Source organism: Canis aureus, chromosome 25 (genome assembly GCF_053574225.1).
Source record: "Canis aureus isolate CA01 chromosome 25, VMU_Caureus_v.1.0, whole genome shotgun sequence".
NCBI lineage: Eukaryota > Metazoa > Chordata > Mammalia > Carnivora > Canidae > Canis > Canis aureus.
This window is the reverse complement of record NC_135635.1, coordinates 3,994,097-4,017,613: the sequence shown is the minus strand read 5'-3', so window position 1 is coordinate 4,017,613 and position 23,517 is coordinate 3,994,097. Positions and strand designations below refer to the sequence as shown.

The 23,517-nt window shown below is 41.9% G+C and overlaps 1 protein-coding gene and 1 long non-coding RNA gene across 17 annotated transcripts in view; one reads left to right on the top strand and one right to left on the bottom strand.

Moving 5' to 3' along the window:
- Positions 1-7,186: 7,186 nt before the first annotated feature.
- Positions 7,187-12,482, bottom strand: LOC144296825 (uncharacterized). The gene is made up of 2 exons (XR_013363774.1): positions 11,922-12,482; positions 7,187-10,949 (listed from the first exon to the last, which is right to left on the bottom strand). It is a non-coding gene; the product is annotated as an uncharacterized LOC144296825 (long non-coding RNA).
- The window catches only part of ATF1 (activating transcription factor 1), an 87,430-nt gene continuing 75,637 nt past the window's right edge, over positions 11,725-23,517 (top strand). For 2 of the 16 annotated variants that reach the window (XM_077870063.1, XM_077870055.1), the window contains exons 1-2: positions 12,125-12,312; positions 19,769-19,867. In XM_077870063.1, coding sequence (XP_077726189.1) covers positions 19,775-19,867 — 93 coding nt within the window. In that variant the 5' untranslated portion in view covers positions 12,125-12,312; positions 19,769-19,774. Of the gene's footprint in view, positions 11,997-12,124; positions 12,424-12,952; positions 13,220-13,324; positions 13,648-13,684; positions 13,704-19,768; positions 19,868-23,517 lie in introns of those variants that run through there. The other 14 variants (XM_077870059.1, XM_077870060.1, XM_077870056.1 and 11 more) reach the window with 13 other exon arrangements.

The window sequence follows — 23,517 nt, the reverse complement described above, 5'->3', positions numbered from 1 at the left end:
TCATCCAGAGGACTAAAAAGGCCATGAGGGGTTGATAGCAAGGGAATAATATACGTGGTATAGAAAATGGATCGGTGTGGGTAGGGAAGGATGAAACCCAAGGCAGGGAGACCAGCTGGGAGGCCTTTGTGGAAATTGCAGTGACAGAGCAAGAGCATTTCAGCCAAGGCAGTGACAGGATGGAGAGGAGGCAATGCGAGCAAACTTGGGAGGTGGTAAGATCTCAGTGGCTGGATATTCAGGGTAAGGAAGGAGGAATCCAAATTAACTCCTTGGGAAGTTAGGTAGAGGGGCACCAGGGTGGCTCAGCGGTTGAGCATCTGCCTTTGGCTCAGGTCGTGATCCCGGGGTCCTGGGATCGAGTCCCGCATCAGGATCCCCCCAGGGAGCCTGTTTCTCCCTGTGCCTATGTCTCTGCCTCTCTTTCTGTGCTCTCATGAGTAAATAAATAAAATCTTAAAAAAAAAAAAAATGTAGGGCTGTTTACCAGGTAGGAAACAAAAGAGGAAGAAGAGGTGGGGGAAAAAGCTCCCTTTTGGTCATGTTCATTTGAGGTGCTGTGGCACAAACAAGTGAATGCGTTCAATGGGCGGCTCAATATTTTGATGTCTGCCTCAAGAGAGCTCTGGCATGAACTAGATATTTGGGAGGCCTCCTTTTAAAGACGGTAGTTGAAGCCAGGGAAGTGGATGATGTTGCCAAGGAAGATCATGTAGAGCGAAGAAAGGATCAATAATGGAGCTGTGGGAAACAACAGCATGTGAAGACGGGTGGAGGGAGAAGGGAGAGGGAATGACTGGAGAGGTAAGGGCAAAAGCAAGAAAGAACATGGGCAAAGAAATCACAGAGTCTTAAAGAGGGAGTGGTCGACGATGCCGAAGACTACAGTGAAGCGGAGTATGACAGACTGGCATCTGCTGTATTTGGCAGTGGGGAGGTCACGGGTGACCTTGGTCAGGGTGGTTTCATTTGCAGTGATGGAGGCAGAAGCCGGAAAACTGGTTCAAAATACAAGTGACGGGAAATGTGCCTGAACAGGTTACTCTTTCCAGAAGTTTCTTCACACAGCAAAGAGGTGGTACAGTAGTTAAATGAGGGATGTAGAATCAAGGGAGGCTGTTGTAAAAAGATGGAAATAAAATATCCCTGCATCAGAGGAAAGAGCCAGAAGAGAAAACATCCAGATACGGCAGTGAGGAATAACTGACCCAAAAATGTCCTTAAGGAAGCAGGAGGGGCAGAGATTCCGAGAACAAGTCGAAGGATTGGCCCTCGAGGGGAGGAAGCACTTTGGGATGGAGGCAAGATCCTGAAAGTAGACTGTTGACAGAGGCCCACCTGATGACCTCATTCACTTTTCTGAACTTCTGTTCTCAGTCAATGAAGATGAACACTCATTTCTGAAATAATTGCTGTAAACATGGTAGAGCTGACAAAATGCAACATGGAACCTGGAAATAATGGGAATTACTAAGAAGCAGATGGAAAGGAAATTTATATTAAAAGCACGTAGGGCCCCTGGGTGCTCAGTTGGTGAAGCGTCTGCCTTCGGCTCAGGTCATGATCTCAGGTCATGATCCCATGCCTTCGGCTCAGGTCTGCCTTCGGCCAGGCTCCTGGGTTAAAGGACCACACCAGGCTCCCTGCTCAGCAAGGACTCTGCTTTTCCCTCTCCTATCCCTTTCCCCTTTCCCATGCTTGGTCTCTCGCTGTCTCTCTCTCTCTCAAATAAAATCATTAAAATATATAAAATGCATTTTTAAAAAACAAAAGCTAAAAATAAGTCGTATTCGACTAAGCAAAGGAAAAGCCCCTCTAAGAAAATAGAAAGAAGGAAATGAGGGAAACAAATTAATAAAAAGAAAACAAAAAAGAAAAGACTCACAAAGCCAGAAGCTGATTTCTTAAAAATAATCCAGTAAAATATCTAGCAAAATTCATGTGTGTATGCACACCACACAACTAGCAGGAAATACAAAGAATATAGCTACAGGTAGGGTATATTTTGTTTACTCTTAGAGGATTATGTGATTTTGCAGTAAATTTGTTCAAATGGACAATTTTCTATAAACTATGCAATTTGAAAATGAAAGAGACAAATCCAACTCCTCTTGATACCAAAATCAGATTGAGGCAGTTTTTTGTTGTTTGTTCTTTTGAGGCACTTTTTAAATAAATCCATCTCCTTTGTGGGCAGCCTGGGTGGCTCAGCAGTTTAGCACCGCCTTCAGCCCAGGGTGTGATCCTGGAGACCTGGGATCAAGTCCCACGTCGGGCTCCCTGCATGGAGCCTGCATCACCCTCTGCCTGTGTCTCTGACTCTCTGTCTCTCATGAATAAATAAATAATATCTTTTTAAAAAATCAATCTCCCTTGTGAAAAAATGCAAATTACAAATAAAACTTAGCTGTTTCGGTTGCTGTGTAATATACCACCCCAACTCAGTGGCATAAAGCCATACAAACACATTCTATGCATCATGAACTGGACAAAGCACAGCAGGAATGACATCTCTACTCTAAAATGTCTGGGCTTGGTTGCAAAATCTCTAGTGCCTGGGGAAGATTTGAAGCTGTCATCATACAGGCTGTAATCATCTAGGCATCTTTACTCACACATCTGACACCCAGGCTTGGATAATAAAGGCTAAGATCAATTGGGACTATTGATCAAAGCACTTCAATGTGGCCTCTCCTTATAGCTTGGGCTTCATAGAACACGCAGCTGGGTCCTCCAAAGAAACATCAGGAATATCTTCTCCCATTCCGTTGGTTGTCTTTTAGTTTTGTTGTTTCCTTCACTGTGCAGAAGCTTTTTCTCTTGATGGAAGTCCCAATAGTTTTTGTTGTTGTTGTTTTAAGATTTTATTTACGTATTCATGAGAGACACACAGAGAGAGAGGCAGGCTCCATTCAGGGAGCCTGACATGGGACTTGATCCCGGTCTCCAGGATCATGCCCTGGGCTGAAGGCAGGTGCTAAACCGCTGGGCCACCGGGGCTGCCCCCAATAGTTCTTTTTTGCCTTCACAGATGTGTCTTGCAAGACTTTGCTGTGGCCAAGTTCAAAAATGTTGTTGCCTGTGTTCTCCTCTAGTATTTTGATGGATTCTCACATTTAGATCTTTCAACCATTTTGAGTTTGTGTGTATGGTGTAAGAGAATGAATGGTCTAGTTTCATTCTTCTGCATGTGGCTGTCCAATTTTCCCAACACCGTTTGTTGAAGAAACTGTCCTTTTTTCCAGTGGACAGTCTTTCCTGCTTTGTCAAAGATGAGTTGACCAAATGACCCCCATAGAGTTGCAGGTCCATTTCTGAGTTCTCTATTCTGTTCCATTGATCTATATGTTTTTGTGCCAGTACCACACTGTCTTGATGACTACAGCTTTGTAATATAGCTTGAAGTCTGGGATTGTAATGCCCCCAGCTTTGGTTTTCTTTTTCAACATTCCTCTGGCTATTTGGGGTCTTTTCTGGTTCCACACAAATATTAAGATCATTTGTTCCAACTCTGTGAAGAAAGTCCATGGTATTTTGATAGGGATTATATGGAAGGTATAAATTGTTCTGGGTAGCATAGACGTGTATCAGATAAAGGGCTAGTATCCAAGATTTATAAAGAACTTCTCAAGCTCAACACCCAAGAAACAATCCAGTCATGAAATGGGTGCAAGACATGAACAGACATTTCTCCAAAGAAGACCTACACATGGCCAACAAGCACATGAGAAAATGCGCCACATCACTGGCTATCAGGGAAATACAAATCAAAACCACAATGAGATACCACTTTACACTGGTGAGAATGGCTAAAATTAACAAGACAGGAAACAACAAATGTTGGAGAGGATGTGAAGAAAGGAGAACCCTCTTGCACTGTTGGTGGGAATGCAAACTGGTACAGCTGCTCTGGAACAGTGTGGAGGTTCCTCAAGAAGTTAATAATAGACCTAGCTACCCTACGACCCAGCAATTGCACTACTAGGTATTTACCTCAAAGATACAGATGCAGTGAAACGCCAGCACACCTGCACCCAATGTTTATAGCAGCAATGTCCACAATAGCCAAACTGTGGTAGGAGCCATGATGTCCTTCAACAGATGAGTGGATAAAGAAGATGTGGTATAAATATACAATGGAATATTACTCAGCCATCAAAAAAGACGAATACCAACCATTTGCCTCAGCATGTTGGAACAGGAAGGTATTATGCTAAGTGAAATAAGTCAGGACAATCATCACAAGATCTCACTCATATGCAGAATATAAGAAATAGTGAAAGGGAGTATAGGGAAAGGAAGGAAACTGAATAGGAAAAAAATTAGAGAGAGAGACAAACCATGAGACACTCCTAACTCTGGAAAACAAAGGGTTGTGGAAGGAGGCGGGGGAGGAGTGACTGGGTTATGGGCATGAAGAAGAGCACTTAATGGGATGAGCACCGGGTGTTATATGTTGGCACTGAATATAAATTTTAAAAAAGAAAGAAACATAAGGAGAGCATGTTAGACTGTGAACTTCTCATCCACGCTTGGAGGTCATACACCACTTCAGTTGCATTCTACTGCTCAGCCCAGATTCAAGGAGATGACTCTATGTCTTGAGATGGAGGCAAAGTCACATTGCAAAAGAGCAAATGGAATGGGAAACACTGGGGTGGATATATGTGGAGATATTGTACCAGAAAATACAATCTTCCACAATAGCAAATCAAACCCAGTAGTATGTAAGAAATAACAGATGAGGTTGAAGGAGGGTCAGACCAAAGATAGTTAAGTATCAGAAAAATCTATACAAGAAATTTTATTTACAGCTTAAAGGTGAAAATCATGAGATCATCTCAATAGATTAAGGGAAAACAAGATAAACCTCAACATTTACACAAGCAAGGAACAGAAAGAGACTTCTTGAACTGATAGAACTATCAAAAGCCTACAGTACAGAATACTTAATGATGACAGTTGAAAAGCACTACCATGAAAGTCAAAACTACAATGAGGATGCTCACTTTCCATTCAGCATTGTGCTGGAGATGATAACTAGCACATTGGCTAGAAAGAAGTGAGCTATATGAATGGGATACAAAGGAACAAAAACATTTGGTGATGATATGCTAGTCTATATAGAAAATACAAGAGAATCTACTAATATATAAACAAATAGGAGTTTATTAGATTGTTGAGTAAAAAAAAAAAGATTGCTGAATACAGAATAAACAAAAATCAATGGCATGAGCCTCTAGTTTATGAAAATGGTGGAATAACTTGGTCAGATTAATCCTCCCAGAGATAGAATTTTTAAAATTTGAACAATATTTTTTAAAGTACTTGAAAGCACTGGAAAATGACCCACAGAAGACAGAAATTGGAGAGTAACTACTTTTGAAAGGTGAAATGCAATGTGACATTTACATGTTTTGTGATTTTTCTTGTCTGAGGACATCGCCATAATTCCAAGCAGCTTGAGAGATAACCACTGCCTACTGGCGTAAGGTGTAAAAGGATACAGCTCCATGTTGGCAGGGAAGCCAGAGTCATTAGGTGGGAAATCTATGAAGGGAGAGAGCCCCAGAAGGTCTAAGCCCTATCTGCATATAGAATGTGTCAATATCTTTGCCTGGAGACTAAATTATATGGAAAAAAAAACAGAGTTCTTGGTGGGGAGGGGGTGCGTGGGGGAGGAAGCAGCTGGAAATTGAAAGAGCTGAGCAGAAAGAAATTTCAGCCATTGTCCATGACAGAAGAAAAACACTGGAAATTAAGTCCTCTCAAATTAACTGCCTTCTGAAATAAAAATCACTCTCTAAAGCAATATAATTCATTCCAGTAATAAGACTAATAGAAATGTGAAGAAACAGAAAAATATCATCTATGCTTGCTAGGGAAAAGAAAATCGGTCAATAGATACCAACTGCAAGATCACGCAGATGTGCAATTGGCAGTCAAGAGCCTTAAATCAGCTATTACATATACACTGAGATTTAAAGGGAAATGTAAGCACAATGGATGATAAGGGATTCCTAGATAAGGAATCTAGCAGAGAAACAGAAACTATAAAAGAAAGTGGGAATTCTAGAGCTGAAAAAATACAATAATTGAAATGAAAAACTCAAGGACTTCATGAGCCGAACAGCAGACTGAAGATACTATAATAAAGAATAAGCAAACTTGAAGATAGATCAATGGACAATCTCATCTGAAGAACAGGGAAAAAAGGCTGGAGGAAAAAAATTCAACCTCAGAGTCCTGTGGGAAAATATCAAGCAGTCTAACATGTCTGCAATTGCAGTTCCACAAAGATGAGATGGAGAGTGGGACATAAAAAGTACTTGGAGAAATACTGGCAAAAGCTCCCCAAATTTGGAAAGACATAAATATACAGACTGAAGAAGCTCAAGAAACTCCAAGCAGTATAAAGAAAACCACATGTAGGGGTGCCTGGGTGGCTCAGTTGGTTAAGCATCATACTCTTCATTTTGGCTCATGTCATGATCTCAGGGTTTTGAGTTCGAGCCCTACATTGGGCTCTGTACTCAGCACAGAGTCCACTTATTCCTCTCCCTCTGCTACTCCTTCTCTCTACTCTCTCTCTCTCTTTAAAGATTTATTTTCATTTATTTATGATAGACATAGAGAGAGAGGCAGAGACACAGGCAGAGGAAGAAGCAGGCTCCATGCCAGGAGCCCGATGTGGGACTCGATCCCGGGACTCCAGGATTGCGCCCTGGGCCAAAGGCAGGTGCGAAACCGCTGAGCCACCCAGGGATCCACTCTCTCTCTCTCAAACAAATAAAATATTTAAAAATTAGAAAATTAAAAATTTCTAAAAAAGAAAGAAAATCACATGTAGGCATAATCATGGGCAAACTGCTACACTGCAATAAACCAAAAGTCTTCAAAGAAGCCAAGTAAAAGTGACACATTATATGTAGGAGAAAAATGGCATAAATGATAACCAATTTTTCAATTAAAATCACAGGAGCCAGAAGAACACAGAGCAATATATTTAGAGTGCTGGAAGAAAAAAACTGTCAACTCAGAGTTCTATATCCAGTGAAAGTCTTCAAAGATGAAGGTGACCCCTCAATCTAATAAAGACCATCAATGAAAAACTCACCATTTATACAACACTTAATAGTGAAAATTGAGTGCTTTTTATCTAAGGTTGGAAACAATGGAAAAAGTCTGTTCTCACCACTTTTATTCAATATTGTACTGGAGGTTCTATTGAGGGCACTTAGGGGGAAAAAGGGCATCCAGATTGGGTAGGAAGAATTAAAGCTATCTCTAGTCATTTCACAGATGAAATTACCTGTATATACAAAATCCTACATATAAACTGTTAAACAAGTTCAACAAGGTTGCAGAATACAGGATCAATATAAAAATATCTATTTTATTTCTATTTACTAGCAATGAACATTCCAAAAAACGAAATTTAAAAACCAATTATAGGGGCAGCCTGAGTGGCTCAGCAGTTTAGCGCTGTCTTCAGTCCAGGGCCTGATCCTGGAGACCCGGGATTGAGTACCATGTCAGGCTCCCTGCATGGAGCCTGATTCTCCCTCCACCTGTGTCTCTGCCTCTCTCTCTGTGTCTCTCATGAATAAATAAATAAGATCTTTAAAAAAACAATTAGGGATCCCTGGGTGGCGCAGCGGTTTGGCGCCTGCCTTTGGCCCAGGGCGCGATCCTAGAGACCCGGGATCCAATCCCACGTCGGGCTCCCAGTGCATGGAACCTGCTTCTCCCTCTGCCTGTGTCTCTGCCTCTCTCTCTCTCTCTCTGTGTGTGTGACTATCATTAAAAAAAATAAAATAAAATAAAATTATATTTAATATAGCATCAAAAGGAACAAAATACTTCATAAATTTAATGAAACTGCCAACATATACTGAAAACTACAAAATCATTGAAAGAAACTAAGATCTAAAATGTAAAGTCGGGACGCCTGGGTGGCTCAGCGGTTAAGTGTGTTTGCCTTCGGCTCAGGGCATGATCCTGGAATACCAGGATTGAATCCCACATTGGGCTCCTCACAGGGAGTTTGCTTCTCCCTCTGCCTATGTCACTGCCTCTCTCTTTTTGTGTCTCTCATGAATAAATAAAATCCTTAAAAATAAATAAATAAAATGGAAATCCATGTTCCTGGATTGGAAGATTTAATATCATTAAGATGGCAATACTCTCCAAATTGATCTACAGATTCAATGCAATCTCTCTCAAATCCCAGATGCCTATTTTGCAGAAGTGGATAAGCTGATCCTAAAATTCATATGGAAATGTATGAAAATAAGAGAGAGAAAAGTAAAAATAATCTTTTTTTTAAATAAAGGTTATTTATTTGAGAGAGAGAGCACGAGCAGGGGTTAGGGTAGGACAAGCAGACTCCCTGGTGAGCAAGGAGCCCGACATGGGGCTCAATCCCAGGACAATGAGATCATGAAATAAGCCAAAGACAGACTTAATCAACCGAGCCACGTAGGTGCCCCAAGTCAAAACAATCTTGAAAAAGAACAAAGTTGGAGTACTAACACTTTCATATTTCAAAACCTACTACAGAGCTAATGGTACTGGCATAAGGCTAGACTTATCAATCAATGGAATAGAACTGAAAGCCCAGAAATGGAGAACTTCTTTTTATTATTATTTTTTAATTTATTTATTTATTCATAGAGACACAGAGAGAGAGAGAGGCAGAGACACAGGCAGAGGGAGGAGCAGGCTCCATGCAGAGAGCCCGACACGGGACTCGATCCCCGGTCTCCAGGATCACACCCCAGGCTGCAGGCAGCACCAAACCACTGTGCCACCGGGGCTGCCCGAAATGGAGAACTTCTGAAACTGCTCCCAACTCAGCCAAACAATGAATCGGTAACAATAATATCGCATCTCAGAGGGGAATGGGGAGATTAGTGCCCTGTAAGGATGTCAGGATTCAGAGGTAATTAACAGTCCCTGTTTAAGCTGTTTAATACACCAGGAATCCTGGAGGATGACAGTACACCAGTGCAAGCTTAACCAAATAGTAGCCTCAATTGAAGCCATCATACCTGATCTGATATCTTTGCTAAATCAGATTAAAATGGTCTCAGGCACCTGGTATGTAGCCATTGACTTGACAAATGTGTCCTTTTCTATTCCAGTCAAGAATTCTCCTCAGATTAAAAAAAAAAAAAAAAAAGTAACTATGTGTGGTGACGGATGTTAACTATTGCAACTTACTGTAGGGAGCTGACTACTCTGAAACAGTGTGGTTGTAGTTCATACAACCCCTTTCTATCTTTTCAAAGAAGAAAAGTAACTATCTTTGGTTAGGTTTTCCTGTGCCTTTAGCCTGGAATATTAAATAAGAACAAAACAAACAAAAACAAGGACAATTAAGCCTATTGTTTAGATCATAAAGCCAACAACTATTAACTTTAAATAATTTCTGCCTTTTGAGAGGTGAACTGTTGCAAACACGGGTTCATGGCTCTCGAGTTCTCCACTCCAGCTCCATCCTTTTAACATATGAAGCTTTTTAGGGTGTGTAGCTCTTAACGGTTTTTAGCTAAGTTTCCAGTGGTTACACTATAGTATCTTCCATATTAATACCCAACATTTAGTTCTTACTCTGTGCCAGGACTGCTCTAACTTTACATGTATTAAACTTGTTCAATCTACAAAACCTTACAGGATAGACAGTATTATTAAACCCATCTCTTAAATGTCTCTTCCTCTTTTTTTTTTTTTTAGATTTTATTTATTTATTCATGAGACACAGAGAGAGAGAGGCAGAGACATAGGCAGAGAAAGAAGCAGACTCAATCCCAGGAGCCCAATAAGGGTCTCAATCACAGAGCCAGGGATCACGACCTGAGCTGAAGGCAGCTGCTCAACCACTGACCCATCCAGGTGTCCCAAACGTCTCCCTCTTTAACTATAAAAGAGTGCACCAGAAGAACCAAAGAGGTGTCACCACTGGGTTGATGTTTATTTTAAATAATTACCTTTGGCTTTTGAAAGTTGTTATTTTATTTCACTTCATTTCCTCATTTCTAAAGGCAAAGACCTGTCCATCTGGTTTATAAACTCTTACTATTCAGACAAAACTGTGTGTGTCATAACCAAGACTTCTTTTTTCTTCTATAGTTATTCTTCAAGGTTCAGAAGAGTGGTAAGTACAGCAGGTGACACTTCTATGACAAACAAGCATTGGTAGGAATATTTGTAAGTGGCAGTGTTGCACAGTGTAGTTAGTATGATTTAAACTTAAGATGCTTAAAAGGTGGAAGAGGCACTGAAGAGGAAGCAGTCCATGCAGTTTGAAGGTTTCCGTAAAATTGTTTCTTTTGATGGTAACACTTTTCAGTCCCCCCATCCCTCCTTAACTGACCAATATTTGTTAAGCATTCTGAGTTTCTTTATTCTATTTTTTTTTTTTATTCTTTTAAGCATTCTGAGTTTCAAGGAAGTTTCTGGAAGTTCAAGGAAGTTTCTTTATTCTTTTAAGCATTCTGATTTTCAAGGAAGAAACAACCAAACACAAAACAACAGTAAACTTACAGCCTGCCTTCCAGACATGAATATTCTGGATTCCAGAATGACTGATACTGGGTTTTGTTAATTAGGAAATACCAATGTCCGAGAACCTCTTCCTCACTCACCTTTATAAGACACTTTGCTTTCCTATGGTATATGACATTTTGATTTTTTAAATGGTTCATAGCTTGAGCATTATACGCTTCCCAATTTTGTTAACAAGACAAGTTTAGAGGGACTTGGGTAATTTGCCTGGTCAAAAATAGAAAATCGGGCAGCCGGGTGGCTCAGCGGTTTAGAGCCACCTTCAGCCCAGAGCGTGATCCTGGAGACCAGGGATTGAGTCCCACGTCGGGCTCCCAGCATGGAGCCTGCTTCTCCCTCTGCCTGTGTCTCTGTGTCTCTCATGAATAAATAAATAAAATCTAAAAAAAAAAAAAAAAAAGGCAATCCCAGTTTTAGGTTTTAAGTAGGTAATCAACGTTTGCTGTATGAATGGTATTAGCTAAACCTCAGTGAGTTCTTTGGAGTGTCTGGAAGGTAACTCCTAAGCTTTAAACCACGTTATCTGGCCTTAAAGGTTAAGACCAGTAAGGGCCCTACCACTAAACCAGTTTCCTACACCGGAAACCTCAAACTAGGAAACTCCACACAAAAAAAATCCTGGAACTCGGGCACCTGGGTGGCTCAACGGTTGAGGGTCTGCCTTTGGCTCAGGGCGTGACCCCAGAGGGCGGGAATCAAGTCCCACATCCAGCTCCCCTTGAGGAACCTGCTTCTCCCTCTGCCTGTGTCTCTGCTTCTGTGTCTCTCATGAACAAATCAATAAAAATCTATTTAAAAAAGAAAAATCCTGGGACTTATTTTGTCAAGACACTAAAAAGCTTATCATTTATCATGTGTTATCACTATAAAGCCATAAAATAACATTTTGCAAGGAAATGGATAAAGGCAAAAAAAAAAATATCCGAATAATGCATAATCCCTTCTCCAGAACCGTAGACACACATTTAAAAAAAGTGTTTTTTGAAGTTTTTTGCAACGTGCTAAAATGAAAGCGTCACATGTCACTTTACAACGCTCCATTTCAACAGTGGCGTCCGATCGGTTCCCGGCGTCACACCCCTAGGGGAGCTCAACACAGCCGCCTGCACGGTGTGTGTGTGTGACGTCAGTCTTTGGAGAAAATCCTTTCACGTGGGATAAAGGATGCAGCTCAATGCAATTTTACGGGGTTAAAAATAGGCTGAGTGAACTAAGAGCCGAGGAGAAGCGCCGGCCTCCGAGCTTCAATCCGCTCACTACAGGGTCCGGCCAGGTGAGGCGGCCGTGCGGCCGGGGACGACGGCTCCGGGTCTCACCGCCTCAGGAGCTGAGCTGCGAGCGACGCCACTAACCGATGAAAACTGCCCCAGGTCGATGGCGTCCTGACACCACCAGGTTGGCGAGGGCCTCCGAAAACTGACGTCCAGGTAACCATCACCTCCACCCTCTCCTAGGGAAGAGCGCCAGGAGACACACCTGGCAGTCGGAGAGAGCGGGCGCAAGATGGCGGCGCGTCACGTGAGCAACGCGGTGACGTAGGACGGCGGCCCGCACGGAGGGCCCGCCTTAACCTCACCCCCCACGCTCACTGACTCAGTGGTGCCCCCTCTCCTCCCCCGCCCCCGGCCTGGTGTAGATCATGCCGCCAGTGGCGGCCCTGACTGCCGAGGAAACGGTAGCCTAGGACAGTTGGCTGTTACGTGACACTGGTTCTCCCCGCGCCGCCTGACCCCTAAGACACAGGCACGTCCCCCGCCGCGTGAGGGGGTGGGGGAGTGGGCAGAGAACTCGGATCCACCTGGGAGGGGGGAGTGGAAGTTCCCGCCCCGGACAGCGGCGAGGCGGCAGCCACAGGTAAGCAGGGGGCGGGGGTGGGACGTGTTCCCGCGTCCCGGGGCACGGGGAGGGCGCGGGGCGGGCGCGGGGACCCGGCGCCGGTGGGGACGCCGAGCCAGGTCTCGCGCCGAGCTGGGGGTCGCGCGCCCGCGGCGGCCGCGGTGGGGGAGGGGCGCGGAGGGCGCGCGGCGGAAGGGGGAGGGGCTGCCCGCGGTCCCCCGGCCGCGCGCCCTTCCGGTTCTCGCGCCTGGCGCGGCTGTTCCCCGTCGGTCGTCGGCCTCCGGTGCCTCCCGCCACCCCCCCGCCCCCCACCGTCCCGCTCCGCACAACCAAAATAAGGCCGGAGACCTCCCGCCGGGGCTGGCTCTCGCCTCCGAAGCGGCCCCGGTGCGGCCCAAGGCGAGCGCCCTCCGCCGAAGGTCTCGGGGTCGGGCGGGGAGGGCGGCGTGGCCTTGGCCTCCGCGCCGTTTCCGCCCAGCTGCTCGAGGCCGGTTCTGTCCGCCGGGGAGCCCCGGCGTACGCGGCGTGCCTGGCCGGGCGGGCGGAGGGCCGGCGCCGCGCCGACCCGCAGGAGGCTTCCAGTCCGGCGGCGCGGGGGGGGGTGACGAGGACGCCGGCGCCCGGCACCGCGAGGGGACGCTGTAGCTGGTGGGCGAGGAAGGACAGCGTGCGGTGACGGCGGCCCCTCTGTTGGCGTCCGGACGGAGCCTCACCCGAGGAGACTGATTTTCTCGTGAATCGTGAATCTGAGCGTGGCACTTCCCGCCGCCGGCTACACGCCGGAGCGTGCGGCTTGATCGGCGTCAGATTTACCGTAGGTGTCACGTAGTGGCGATTTTGTTGGCCCCGGAGGAGCCGTGGGCCAGCGCGGGTCCCCTCGGCCATCAGAAAGGGCGTTCCTGTGAAACCTTTCCCTGGAAGAAGTGGCCCAAAGCGAAGATGCCATCACCGTTAATTCATACGGGGGGGGGGGGAAAAAAAAAAAGAAAAAAGTTCAGGGTTCTCAGACCCCGAAAAGACTTTCTCTCGGGCTTTTCTGATACCTCAGGACACCTCTCACTCACTGAACGGAGACCAAGCCGCGACGCCCGCGCGCGCACACGGTTCCAGGCTGTGGAGACTCGGTGCTGAGGGGCTGAGCGTAGTTGTGGGGGACGGAGCCTGGCAGCCCCGTCTGGCTGTTGGGGTCCGGGCCGTCCCTGTAACGGCTGGCTGCGAGACCGACCAACGCCGAATGCTGTGGTGACTGTTTGTTTTTTTTTTTCCTGAAAGTGAAAATCTCCTAAAGATTTCTTTCGGTTAGTGAAATCAGGTACCAGTGCAGGTTTTTAGTTACAGAGTGACGTGGTGTAACACGAATTTTCGAGAAGTGTAGGGGGATACCTGTGATCCCCGTTGAGCGTACCCTTCTGAGGCTCTTTCAGCGTAGATTTGACAAGCATCTTTGTCAGACAGGCCTAGTCTGTGGTGAGAGTTTGTATGCTGTGTTGGGTTATGTTTGCAGAATGCGTTTTTGTCTTGAGACTTTTGTTATCAACGGAAATAAATAACAGAAATAAAATGCTATTTTTCCTTGTAGGTTTTGTGATGCACCTCGGGGTCCCAGTTGGAATCAGTACAGTGGTCCTAACGCTCAATAGGTTCTCTTATTTGTAGTTATCCTTTAAGGTTTTGTTTGGTCTGTGGTACATCTGTACGCTACTACTGTATCACCAGTAGGTGGTAGTCCCGTCTAAAAATGCCTTTTCTTCGCTTGTTATCCTACTTAATGAATTTCTAACTGGAAAGTAGGATTCTTTTGGTGCCTGAACTCTCCTGATTCTAAAGCCAAGTTGAAGCAATTGTCTAAATATATATTTTTTGGCCATTATTTTTATCTGTAGCTAGACAAAGCCAACTAAACACATTGATTTATTCAACGTTAATAAGTGTGCAAGGTATTAGTGCTATTTTGGGAACAGGATATGGTCTTTGGCTCCCTAGAGCTTGCATTCTGGTGGCAAGACAGAAAACAGGCCATAACAATCCTGGGATAAGTGCCATGAGAAGAGGGGGCGACATGTGCCGTGGAGATATCGCCAGAGCCTCTCAACTAGTCTGCGGGAGTCGGGAAAGATTGCCTGGAAGAATAAATAACTCAAAGGCATAGGCCACCCGAAGAGAAGGGGAATACTGTTTGTGGCAGAGGGAATGGCGTATGTGAAAACCTGAAGGTAAGGGAAAGCAAGGCAGGCACAGGTGAAGATCTGATGGAAATTCAGTATGACGAATAGGAAGTTTTGAGAGGAGGTAGTTAGTTCACTTGTGGAAACGTCGAGCAAGAGGCTCCTTACCCTCAAGCTTATCATAGTTCAGTATTCTTGATAGGTGAGGAAACTAAGACCTTCATTCATCAAATGAGGATACCGTTTTTGTTGACGTTGATTGTTTACTGCATACATGAGGTTCTCTGTTGGGTACAGAGCATACATTCACATGATACAGGCCCTATCCTTAGACACCTTAAGACTGGGGGAAAGAACAACAACAAAAAAGACTGGGGGAAACAGACATGCCAGTAAACACAGTCCAGAGTGTTAGGTGACCTCATTAGAAATATGCTCAGGGCACAAAGTAGGAAGGACCTGGAGCAGTTGGGAACTTAATGTTTGGGATGAACCTTGAAAAGAATAATAGGAGTTTGCCAGATGGATAAGTTGGCAATGTTAGAGGAAGAGGGAAGCATGGAATAAAAAAACCTGGATTTGGGGTTAAAATAGTTCTGGCTTCAGGTCTTGTATTCATATCTTACTGCGAGATCCATAGTTAAGTGACAATTTCCTTGAGCCTCAATTTATACATCTCTCAATTAGGGAATCCAGAAAATGATATATAAAAAAGTTCTTTAGTGCTTAGAATACAATATTCCTTTCTGTGCAAGTTTTTTAAGAAGTACCATGTCTTTTACTTATATTCTTTATATGTCAACAAGATACAGCCTACTGCAGTTTCTCAGTCTCCCAAATTGGTTCCCCTTGATGGCACTTTTGAAGCTGTATTTGACTGTCCCTGTGACTCTGCCCTACTTAGGTTGTCTAATGTTAAGCTTCCATCTGCTGCCAGGAGCTACATTATTTTCATAGAAAATGCCTTTCTACACGTACAGTTTATTCTGCGTTGAGCCATTTTTTAACAGATTGTTAATCTTAACCTCAATTCTAGGAGTAATAGCTGAAAAAAGTGAGCCATGAAGATTATACTCAGACATTAAAAAATTTAGAGTATTGTTTATGATGAGATGTAACCATAAAGCTGTTTTCGTTTTTTGGGGAAAAAGCTGGTTTGTTGACTTCTCTAAAAAATTATAGAAAATAGGCTATCTTATTTTCCATAGGAAATGTGGTTGTAATAATTGTCCAAAGTCTTATTTGCTGACTGCAGTGGCTTTTACTAGGAAATGTGTATTGTTTTGTTGATTGTGTTAGTTTCCATTAGATATAGGATTTCTTAATGATACCGTTATGGAGGAAAAATCAGTGAGTCACAGTGAAACAAAAGTATCATTTCCAGTAATTTAATGAGGTTTTAAAAAACCTTTTATAGTTTCTTTCAGTGTTTTAGCACTATATTTTTTTTCTTTTTTACATTATAATATATCTTCTGAAATGGAGTGTTAAAAAGGCATTTTTAGCCACCCAGCTGTCTCAGTCGATAGAATGTATGACTCCTGGTTTTGGGGTTGTAAATTCGAGCTCCATGTTGGGTATAGAGATTACTTAAAATCTTTTTTAAAAGGCACTTTCAACACAGACAGTATGTAGAAAATACAGAATTCTGAGTTTGGTGCTGTCTGTATGTTTAGTCTATGGGATTACATGTGTATTAGTGGAGATTAAAAATCACTGGGCTCTTCCTAAAGAAGGGGCTATATGTAAGCTTACAAGCAGTTTGAAGAAACAACATAGGAAGCATTAGGTAAATTTGTTGAAATTCGAAGTTTTAAAATAATCATAGTTAAGTCATTGGAAAGATATTTACATCCACGTGATGGAAATGGAATTTATATTAAGAAATTTTATAGACTGGGACACCTGGGTGGCTCAGTTGATCAAGCGTCTGACTGATCTTGGCCTGATTTTGGCTTAGGTCGAGGGCAAGCCCCCACATCGGGTTCTGCACTCAAAGGGGAGTCTGCTTAAAGATTCTTTCTCACCCTCTCTCTCTGCCCTTCCCCCTGCTCACACAAACACTTTGTCACTCTCTCTAAATAAAATCTTTTAAATATATATATATATATTTTTAAAGATTTATTTACTCATGAGAGACATAGACTGAGAAAGAGAGGCAGAGAGAGAAGCAGGCTCCATGCAGGGAGCCCGATGTGGGACTCCATCCCAGGACTCCGGGATCATATGCTGAGCCGAAGGCATATGCTCAACCACTGAGCCACCCAGGCGGCCCTTCTTTTTAAGATTTTATTTGAGAGAGAGGAGCAGGCTCCCGGCTGAGTAGGGAGCCCAATGCAGAGCTCAGTCCCAGGACTCTAAGATCTTGACCTGAGCCAAAGGCAGATGCTTAACTGACTGAGCCACCCAAGCACTCCTACAACATTTTTTTTTTTTTTTTTTTTAAGATTTTACTTATTTGAGAGAGAGCACTAGTGGGGAGAGGGGCCAAGGGAGAGGAAAAGGGACAAGAAGACTCCCTGCTGAGTGCAGAGCTCAGTGTGAGGCTAGATCCCAGGACCCTGAAATCATGACCTGAGCCAAAGTCAGACGTTTTAACAGACAGCCACCCAGGCGTCCTTGTTTACAACTTTTTACAAGCTGTGAAAGAGAACTTCAGTCAGTTAAGTGTCTGCCTTCAGCTTGGGTCATGATCCCAGGATCCTGGGTTGGAGCCTCACATCAGGCTCTCCATCCACTGAGTCTGCTTCTCTCTCTCCCCCCTCTGTCCTCTACCCTGCTTGTATTCTCTTTTGCGTGCACACTCTCTCTCAAAATCTTTTTTAAAAAGGCTAATGACAGAGGGAAAAAAAATTAAAAGCACTCTATGTTTCAGGCAGTAACACCTTTTCTCGGTGGCTAAGAACAGTCGCTTTAATCTAGATGTTAAAAATGCATTTCTGTTTTCTGATCTCCAAAAAAAAAGGAGGGGGGGAAATATGTTGACTTAAACTTCACGGTTAAGTCAGTGATGGTAAGTAAAGGGCAAGTACCTAGTTGCCCTCCCACCTCTAAAAATTCTTGCAATTGTAATACCATACACATAACATAAAATGTTATATCTTAACCATTTCTAAGTATACAATTCAGTAGTGCTAAATGTATGAGATTGTTGAAGAGCCAATCTACAATACTTTTTTATACCCATTAAACAACTCCCTGTTTCCCCCGTCCTTTCAGCTCCTAGCAACCATTCTACTTCCTGTTTCTATGGGTTTAACTATTCTAGGTACTTATGTAAGTGAAATCATACAGTATTTGTCTTTTTTTTTTTTTTTTTAAGATTTTATTTATTTGTTCATGAGAGACACAGAGGCAGAGACATAGGCAGAGGGAGAAGCAGGTTCCATGGAGGGAGCCTGATGCAGAACTTGATCCTGGGACTCCCGGGATCACGCCCTGAGCCGAAGGCAGACGCTCAACTGCTGAGCCACCCACGTGTCCCCAGTATTTGTCTTACTGTGGCTGGCTTACTTCATTTAGCATAATGTTCTCAGAGTTCAATTATGTAACATATGTCACAATTTTCTTTTTAAGGTTGAATAATATTCCATTGTATGTATATACCACATTTTGTTTATCCATTCATCTCTATGCACACTTGCGTTGATACCACCTTTTGGCTATTACGAATAATGTTGCTGTGCACATGGGTGTGTAAATATATCTTTAAGACCCTGCTCTCAGTTTCTTTGAATAAATACCTAGATGTGGGATTTCTGGATCATATGGTAATTCTTTCTATCTTTAATTTTTTGAGTAGCTACCTACTGTTTCCCATAGTGGCTACATCATTTTTGCATCCCCAACTATAGTACTCAGATGTTCCAATTTTCCACATCTTCACCAATACTCATTTTCTGTTAATTTTTTTTAAATATTAGCCATCCTAATGGGTGTTGAGATGATCTCTCTCATTGTAGTTGAGATTTGCATTCCCTAATGATTAGATATTGAGCATCTTTTCATGCTTGCTTCCCAGTCCCCTTTTTTCTTTTTGTCTTTGTATGTAATCATAAAAACCTTAAATCCTACCCAAGTCTTTTAGCATTCTTTTTCTTTTTTTTAATATTTTTTTAAATTTTATTTATTTATGATAGTCACTGAGAGAGAGGCAGAGACATAGGCAGAGGGAGAAGCAGGCTCCATGCAGGGAGCCTGACGTGGGATTCGATCCCGGGTCTCCAGGATCGCGCCCTGGGCCAAAGGCAGGCACTAAACCGCTGCGCCACCCAGGGATCCCTAGCATTCTTTTTCTAAGTGGTTGTCCTCCTACTTGACATTCCATCTCTTATAAGTCATTTATTCTTATTTTTACCCAGTCTACATATCGTACAGTTGATATCTAGATCATCTAGTTGTTTAGAACATCTTTAGGTATAATTGTACTTATTTAGTTAGTTCAGCTTTTACTCAATGATTTCTCTATGTAGAACTGTATGTGTTATTAGAAACCTTCCTAGACTAGAGAAGAATGTTTGTGTCCATGGATGGGAAGACTATCATACTTTTGAGTGAGATAACATTTGAAAATTTAGTCATAACTTTATATATATACATACATACACCATTTATTAAATTATAACATGTTCATGCAGATCAGAATTTTTATTTTTTTTTTATTTTTTTAAAAGATTTTATTTATTCATTCATTCATGAGAGAGAGAGAGGGGCAGAGACACAGGCAGAGGGAGAAGCAGGCTCCATGCAGGGAGCCAGACTTGGGACTCGATCCCAGGTCTCCAGGATCACACCCTGGGCTGAAGGTGGCGCTAAACCGCTGAGCCACCAGGGCTGCCTGATCAGAATTTTTAAAATGTAAAAGAATATGCAAGGAAAAGTCCTTACTACCTATGTTCCATAGTTACCAATTCTCTTCCACAGAGGCAACCAAATTGCCAATTTTTATACAACTATGCAGTAAATTATACATATTTTGTAGTGCTTTTTATTTGCCATTTCTTGAGATCTTTACAATTAGATCTCTACACAGAACAACATCAGAACATACTGAGTTTGGATAAAATGAGCTCAGCCCGTAGCAGAGAAAAACTTTGTCTTGTTCCTCTGAAAAAGTACATGTGTTAAGAAAAATATCTTAGGATTTCTCGAAAATGAAGTTAGAAAGCATCTTTTAACTGACTTTTTTTCCCTTATAGTTGATTATGGAAGATTCCCACAAGAGTAACACTTCAGAGGCAGCACCGCAACCTGGTTCAACAGTTCAGGGAGCTCATATTTCTCATATTGCTCAACAGGTAAGGCAGGAACCAGCCAAAATATTGAGCTAATTAGGAATATTTTGTGAAAAGGAATCAAGCAAAAAGAACTGTGTATGTATGAAAGGAAGGTAGATTTGATTTAAGCATCCTGTTGCAATCATTCAGTTTTCTTTTATAAAAAGTATATTTAATATTATTTTAATATTAAATACTTTTAAAAACTTGTGGATTTCATTTTATATGGTAAATGATTTAGACTTTTTTCAGACTGATTTTGTTGCTGCATAAGAAAAATGAAAAATTATTTGTCTCTGAGCTAATTTGAAACAAATAGTTTCAAGAGGCAAACTATCTTAAGAGTGGGGGTAAAAAAAAAAAAAAGAAAGGGCAAACCATCTTTAGTTCAGTAGATTTATTGTGGATATATAGGAAATCTTTTTGCTGAACTGGAAACTAGGCCTGTATGTTAGAGAATTTAAATTGATAGGTATGTATATTACAGAACTGATATTTTATAAATTTCAAATGGTCTGATCCATGTACCTGACCCACTTCAAGGAAAACAGCTGACTGTATTTGTTACCAGTGATAAGACTTGAACTTTCAAACAAAAACTAGAATTTGGAAAACTTGTATTCACCATTATGAGCCTGACAGTTTCCCAGTAGTTATAGACTTTTTAGTTACAAAATTGTGCTACAAAATCTTACTTGGGTATAAGATTCATTCAGAGTGCAAGGTAGACCAAAGCATTTTAACGTTAACAGAATATATAACAACATTAAGATTGTACATTAAACCAATCTTTAAGAGACTACAGCTTGTTTAAGTTTTGATATGGTATCAAAGAAAGAATATCCACAATTATCTGAAAAGACTATTAAAAAAAGCCCTCCCTTTTCCGACTACATATGAGACCAGACTTTCTTCATATATCTCAGCCAAAACAACATATGGCAACATATATAAGGTAAAAAGCAGGTAAAATAATTCAGCCATTTTTTATTAACTCAGACATTAATTTGCAGAAATGTAAAACAATGTCATTCTTTCACTAATTTGGGGGAGGGGAAGCTTAGTTATATAATTGAAAACTTGATTTATATTAATGTGTAATAGATCTACATTACATCAAAATGAACTGTTAAATATTTTTAAAATTTCTTTCAATTTTGAATGTGCTAGTAGATTAAAAGCCAACATAAATAAAAATTCTTTGGGGTCCTCAATAATTTATATACGTGTAAAAGGATCTTGAAACCAAAAAATTTGAGAAACAGGGCCTTAAAGGAATTAATCCTTCAAGCTTGACACATACTTCTTTATTATTTGGCTATATCTGTGTAGAATGATGGTGTCTTCTCCATATGGTGCTGGAGAAACAATCATGGAGTCTTTCAGCTCTCTTTCTGTTAATAGAGCCCTCCACAGAAATGTTTAAATTCAGTTGGCTTATGTGTGTAGTTCTGTTATTTTGGTTAGATGTGAATGTTTCCAAAGTTTCCTTAGAAGCATGTTTACAGTGAGATGTAGAATAAGTACATTTCTAAGTGGTAAGTAATTTTGTAGTGATTTAGAAAAATAATGTCACTGACTTTATGTCCAAATTCTTGTGGTTTGATTACTTTATTAGACTCTAAATATTATAAGGAAATAGCATTTAATACAGTAATATTTATTCAGTCATTCAGTATAAGCTAGGGACATAGCAGTAAACAGAAGTCTCAGCTCTTAGGAAATTTACTTCTAATTTTGAGGAGACAGAAATAAACATATCAGTTCATATATGTTCTGTGGGGACTAATAAAACAGTAAGAGGGTTGGGGAATTGGTGAGGACAGGTGGAGTTGCCTTTTTACATAAAGTGGGCAGAGAAGTCCCATTAGTGGAAGGAACTCTTCATTTACATGAATTAACAGTTGTAAGACACTGAGACTATGTATGCTTGGCATGATTAAGGAACAGCACAGGGGCTGGTGTGATGGGAGACAGACAGAATGAGGGGAGAATTATATAAGATGAGATAGAGAGGTTTTGGGTGGGAAGGAGAGTGCCAGATAAGGTAGGCCTTTTATGTCTCTGTAGAGCTTTTGGCTTTTAATCCGGGTGAGATGGGAATCCTTTGGAGTGTTTTGAGTAAAAACCTTATCTGATATCTTAATAGGATCATTTTGTTTGCTTTGTGGAGTAGAAGCAGGAAAACCAGTTAGGGTGCTGTTACAGTGATGTGCATGAGAGGTGATATTGGCTTGGACCAAGGTGGTAGCAGTGCTGGTGGTGAGATAAAGTTAGATTCTGGATATAATTTGGTTGTAGAGCCAACAGTGTTTACTTTAGAAATAGATGTGGGTTTTAGAGAAAAAAATAAGTTAAGATAGACCCTACAGTTTTTGGCTTGACTGTAGGAATAGAGTTGCCATGTACTAATAAGATGGACAATACTTGAATATGTTTTTCTTCTCTTTTGGTGGGAGTATTCGCAATCAGGAATTTGGCTTTTAGGCACGTTATGTTGGTAATGCTCGCTGTATTAGTTTTCGGTGCTACAAAACAAATTACCACAAATTTAATGGCTCATGACAACACATGTTACCACAGTGTCTGTGAGAGCAGAAACTTTGCTAGGTTCTCTGCTTTGATATTTCAAGTTTCAACCAAGGTATTGGCTTGGGCTGGGTTCTTATCTCTGAATTAGACTGGAGAAGAATCCACTTCCAACTTCACTCAGATTGTTGGCAGAATTCATTTTGTTGCAGCTGCAGGACTGAGAGCTTCAGTGTTTTTGTTGGCTGGAGGCCACCCTCAGATCTTAGAGGTCATCTCCAATCCATTGCCATGTGGCCCTCCCCATAAGCAGTTCACAGCATTGCAGCCTGCTCTGTTAAGTCCAGCAAGAGGGTAAGAGTGAGTTAGCTAGCAAGACACTCTTTTTTTGTTTGTTTTTTAAAAAGATTTTATTTATTTATTCATGAGAGACAGAGAGGCGCAGAGACCTAGACAGAGAGAAGCAGACTTCTCTCGCAGGGAGCCTGATGCTGGACTTGATCCCCAGAGCTGGGATCATGCCCTGAGCCAAAGACAGACGCTCAACTGCTGAGCCACTGGGGATCTACCTAGGCATCCCTACCAAAATAGTCTTATATAATACCATATAACATAATCAAGGGAATTATATCCCATTTCTTTTCTGTAAAATGCAACATAATCATGGGAATGACATCACTACTCAAGGATTCTGTATTTGCAGATTTGCCTACTTGATAAAATTTATATATAATCCCAAAATCAATCCAGCACTTCGGTGATCATTCGTGGACATGCCCAGGGTGTTGAAAAATTGGTGTCACTTGATCTACACCTTTCCAGGTGACATTGAACAAGGCACCAAGTCGTCTTATTTTAGCTCCCAAACTGTAAATAGTTCCTTTTGTGTGGTCTAATTAGTGGCATATTTTTTGCATTTTTGTGCTTTTTGTTTGGTGACTTTGCTGTTTAAAATGGCCTCCCAGGTATAGTGTTGCGTGCCAGGAGGAGAAAATACATGTGTTAGGTAAGTTTTGTTCAAATATGTGTTGTAGTGCTGCTGTCCATGAGTTCAGTATTAATGAATTAGCAATATATATATACTTTAAAAAGGTATATTTAAACAGAAACACTTAAAACAAGGTTATATATTGACCAGTTGA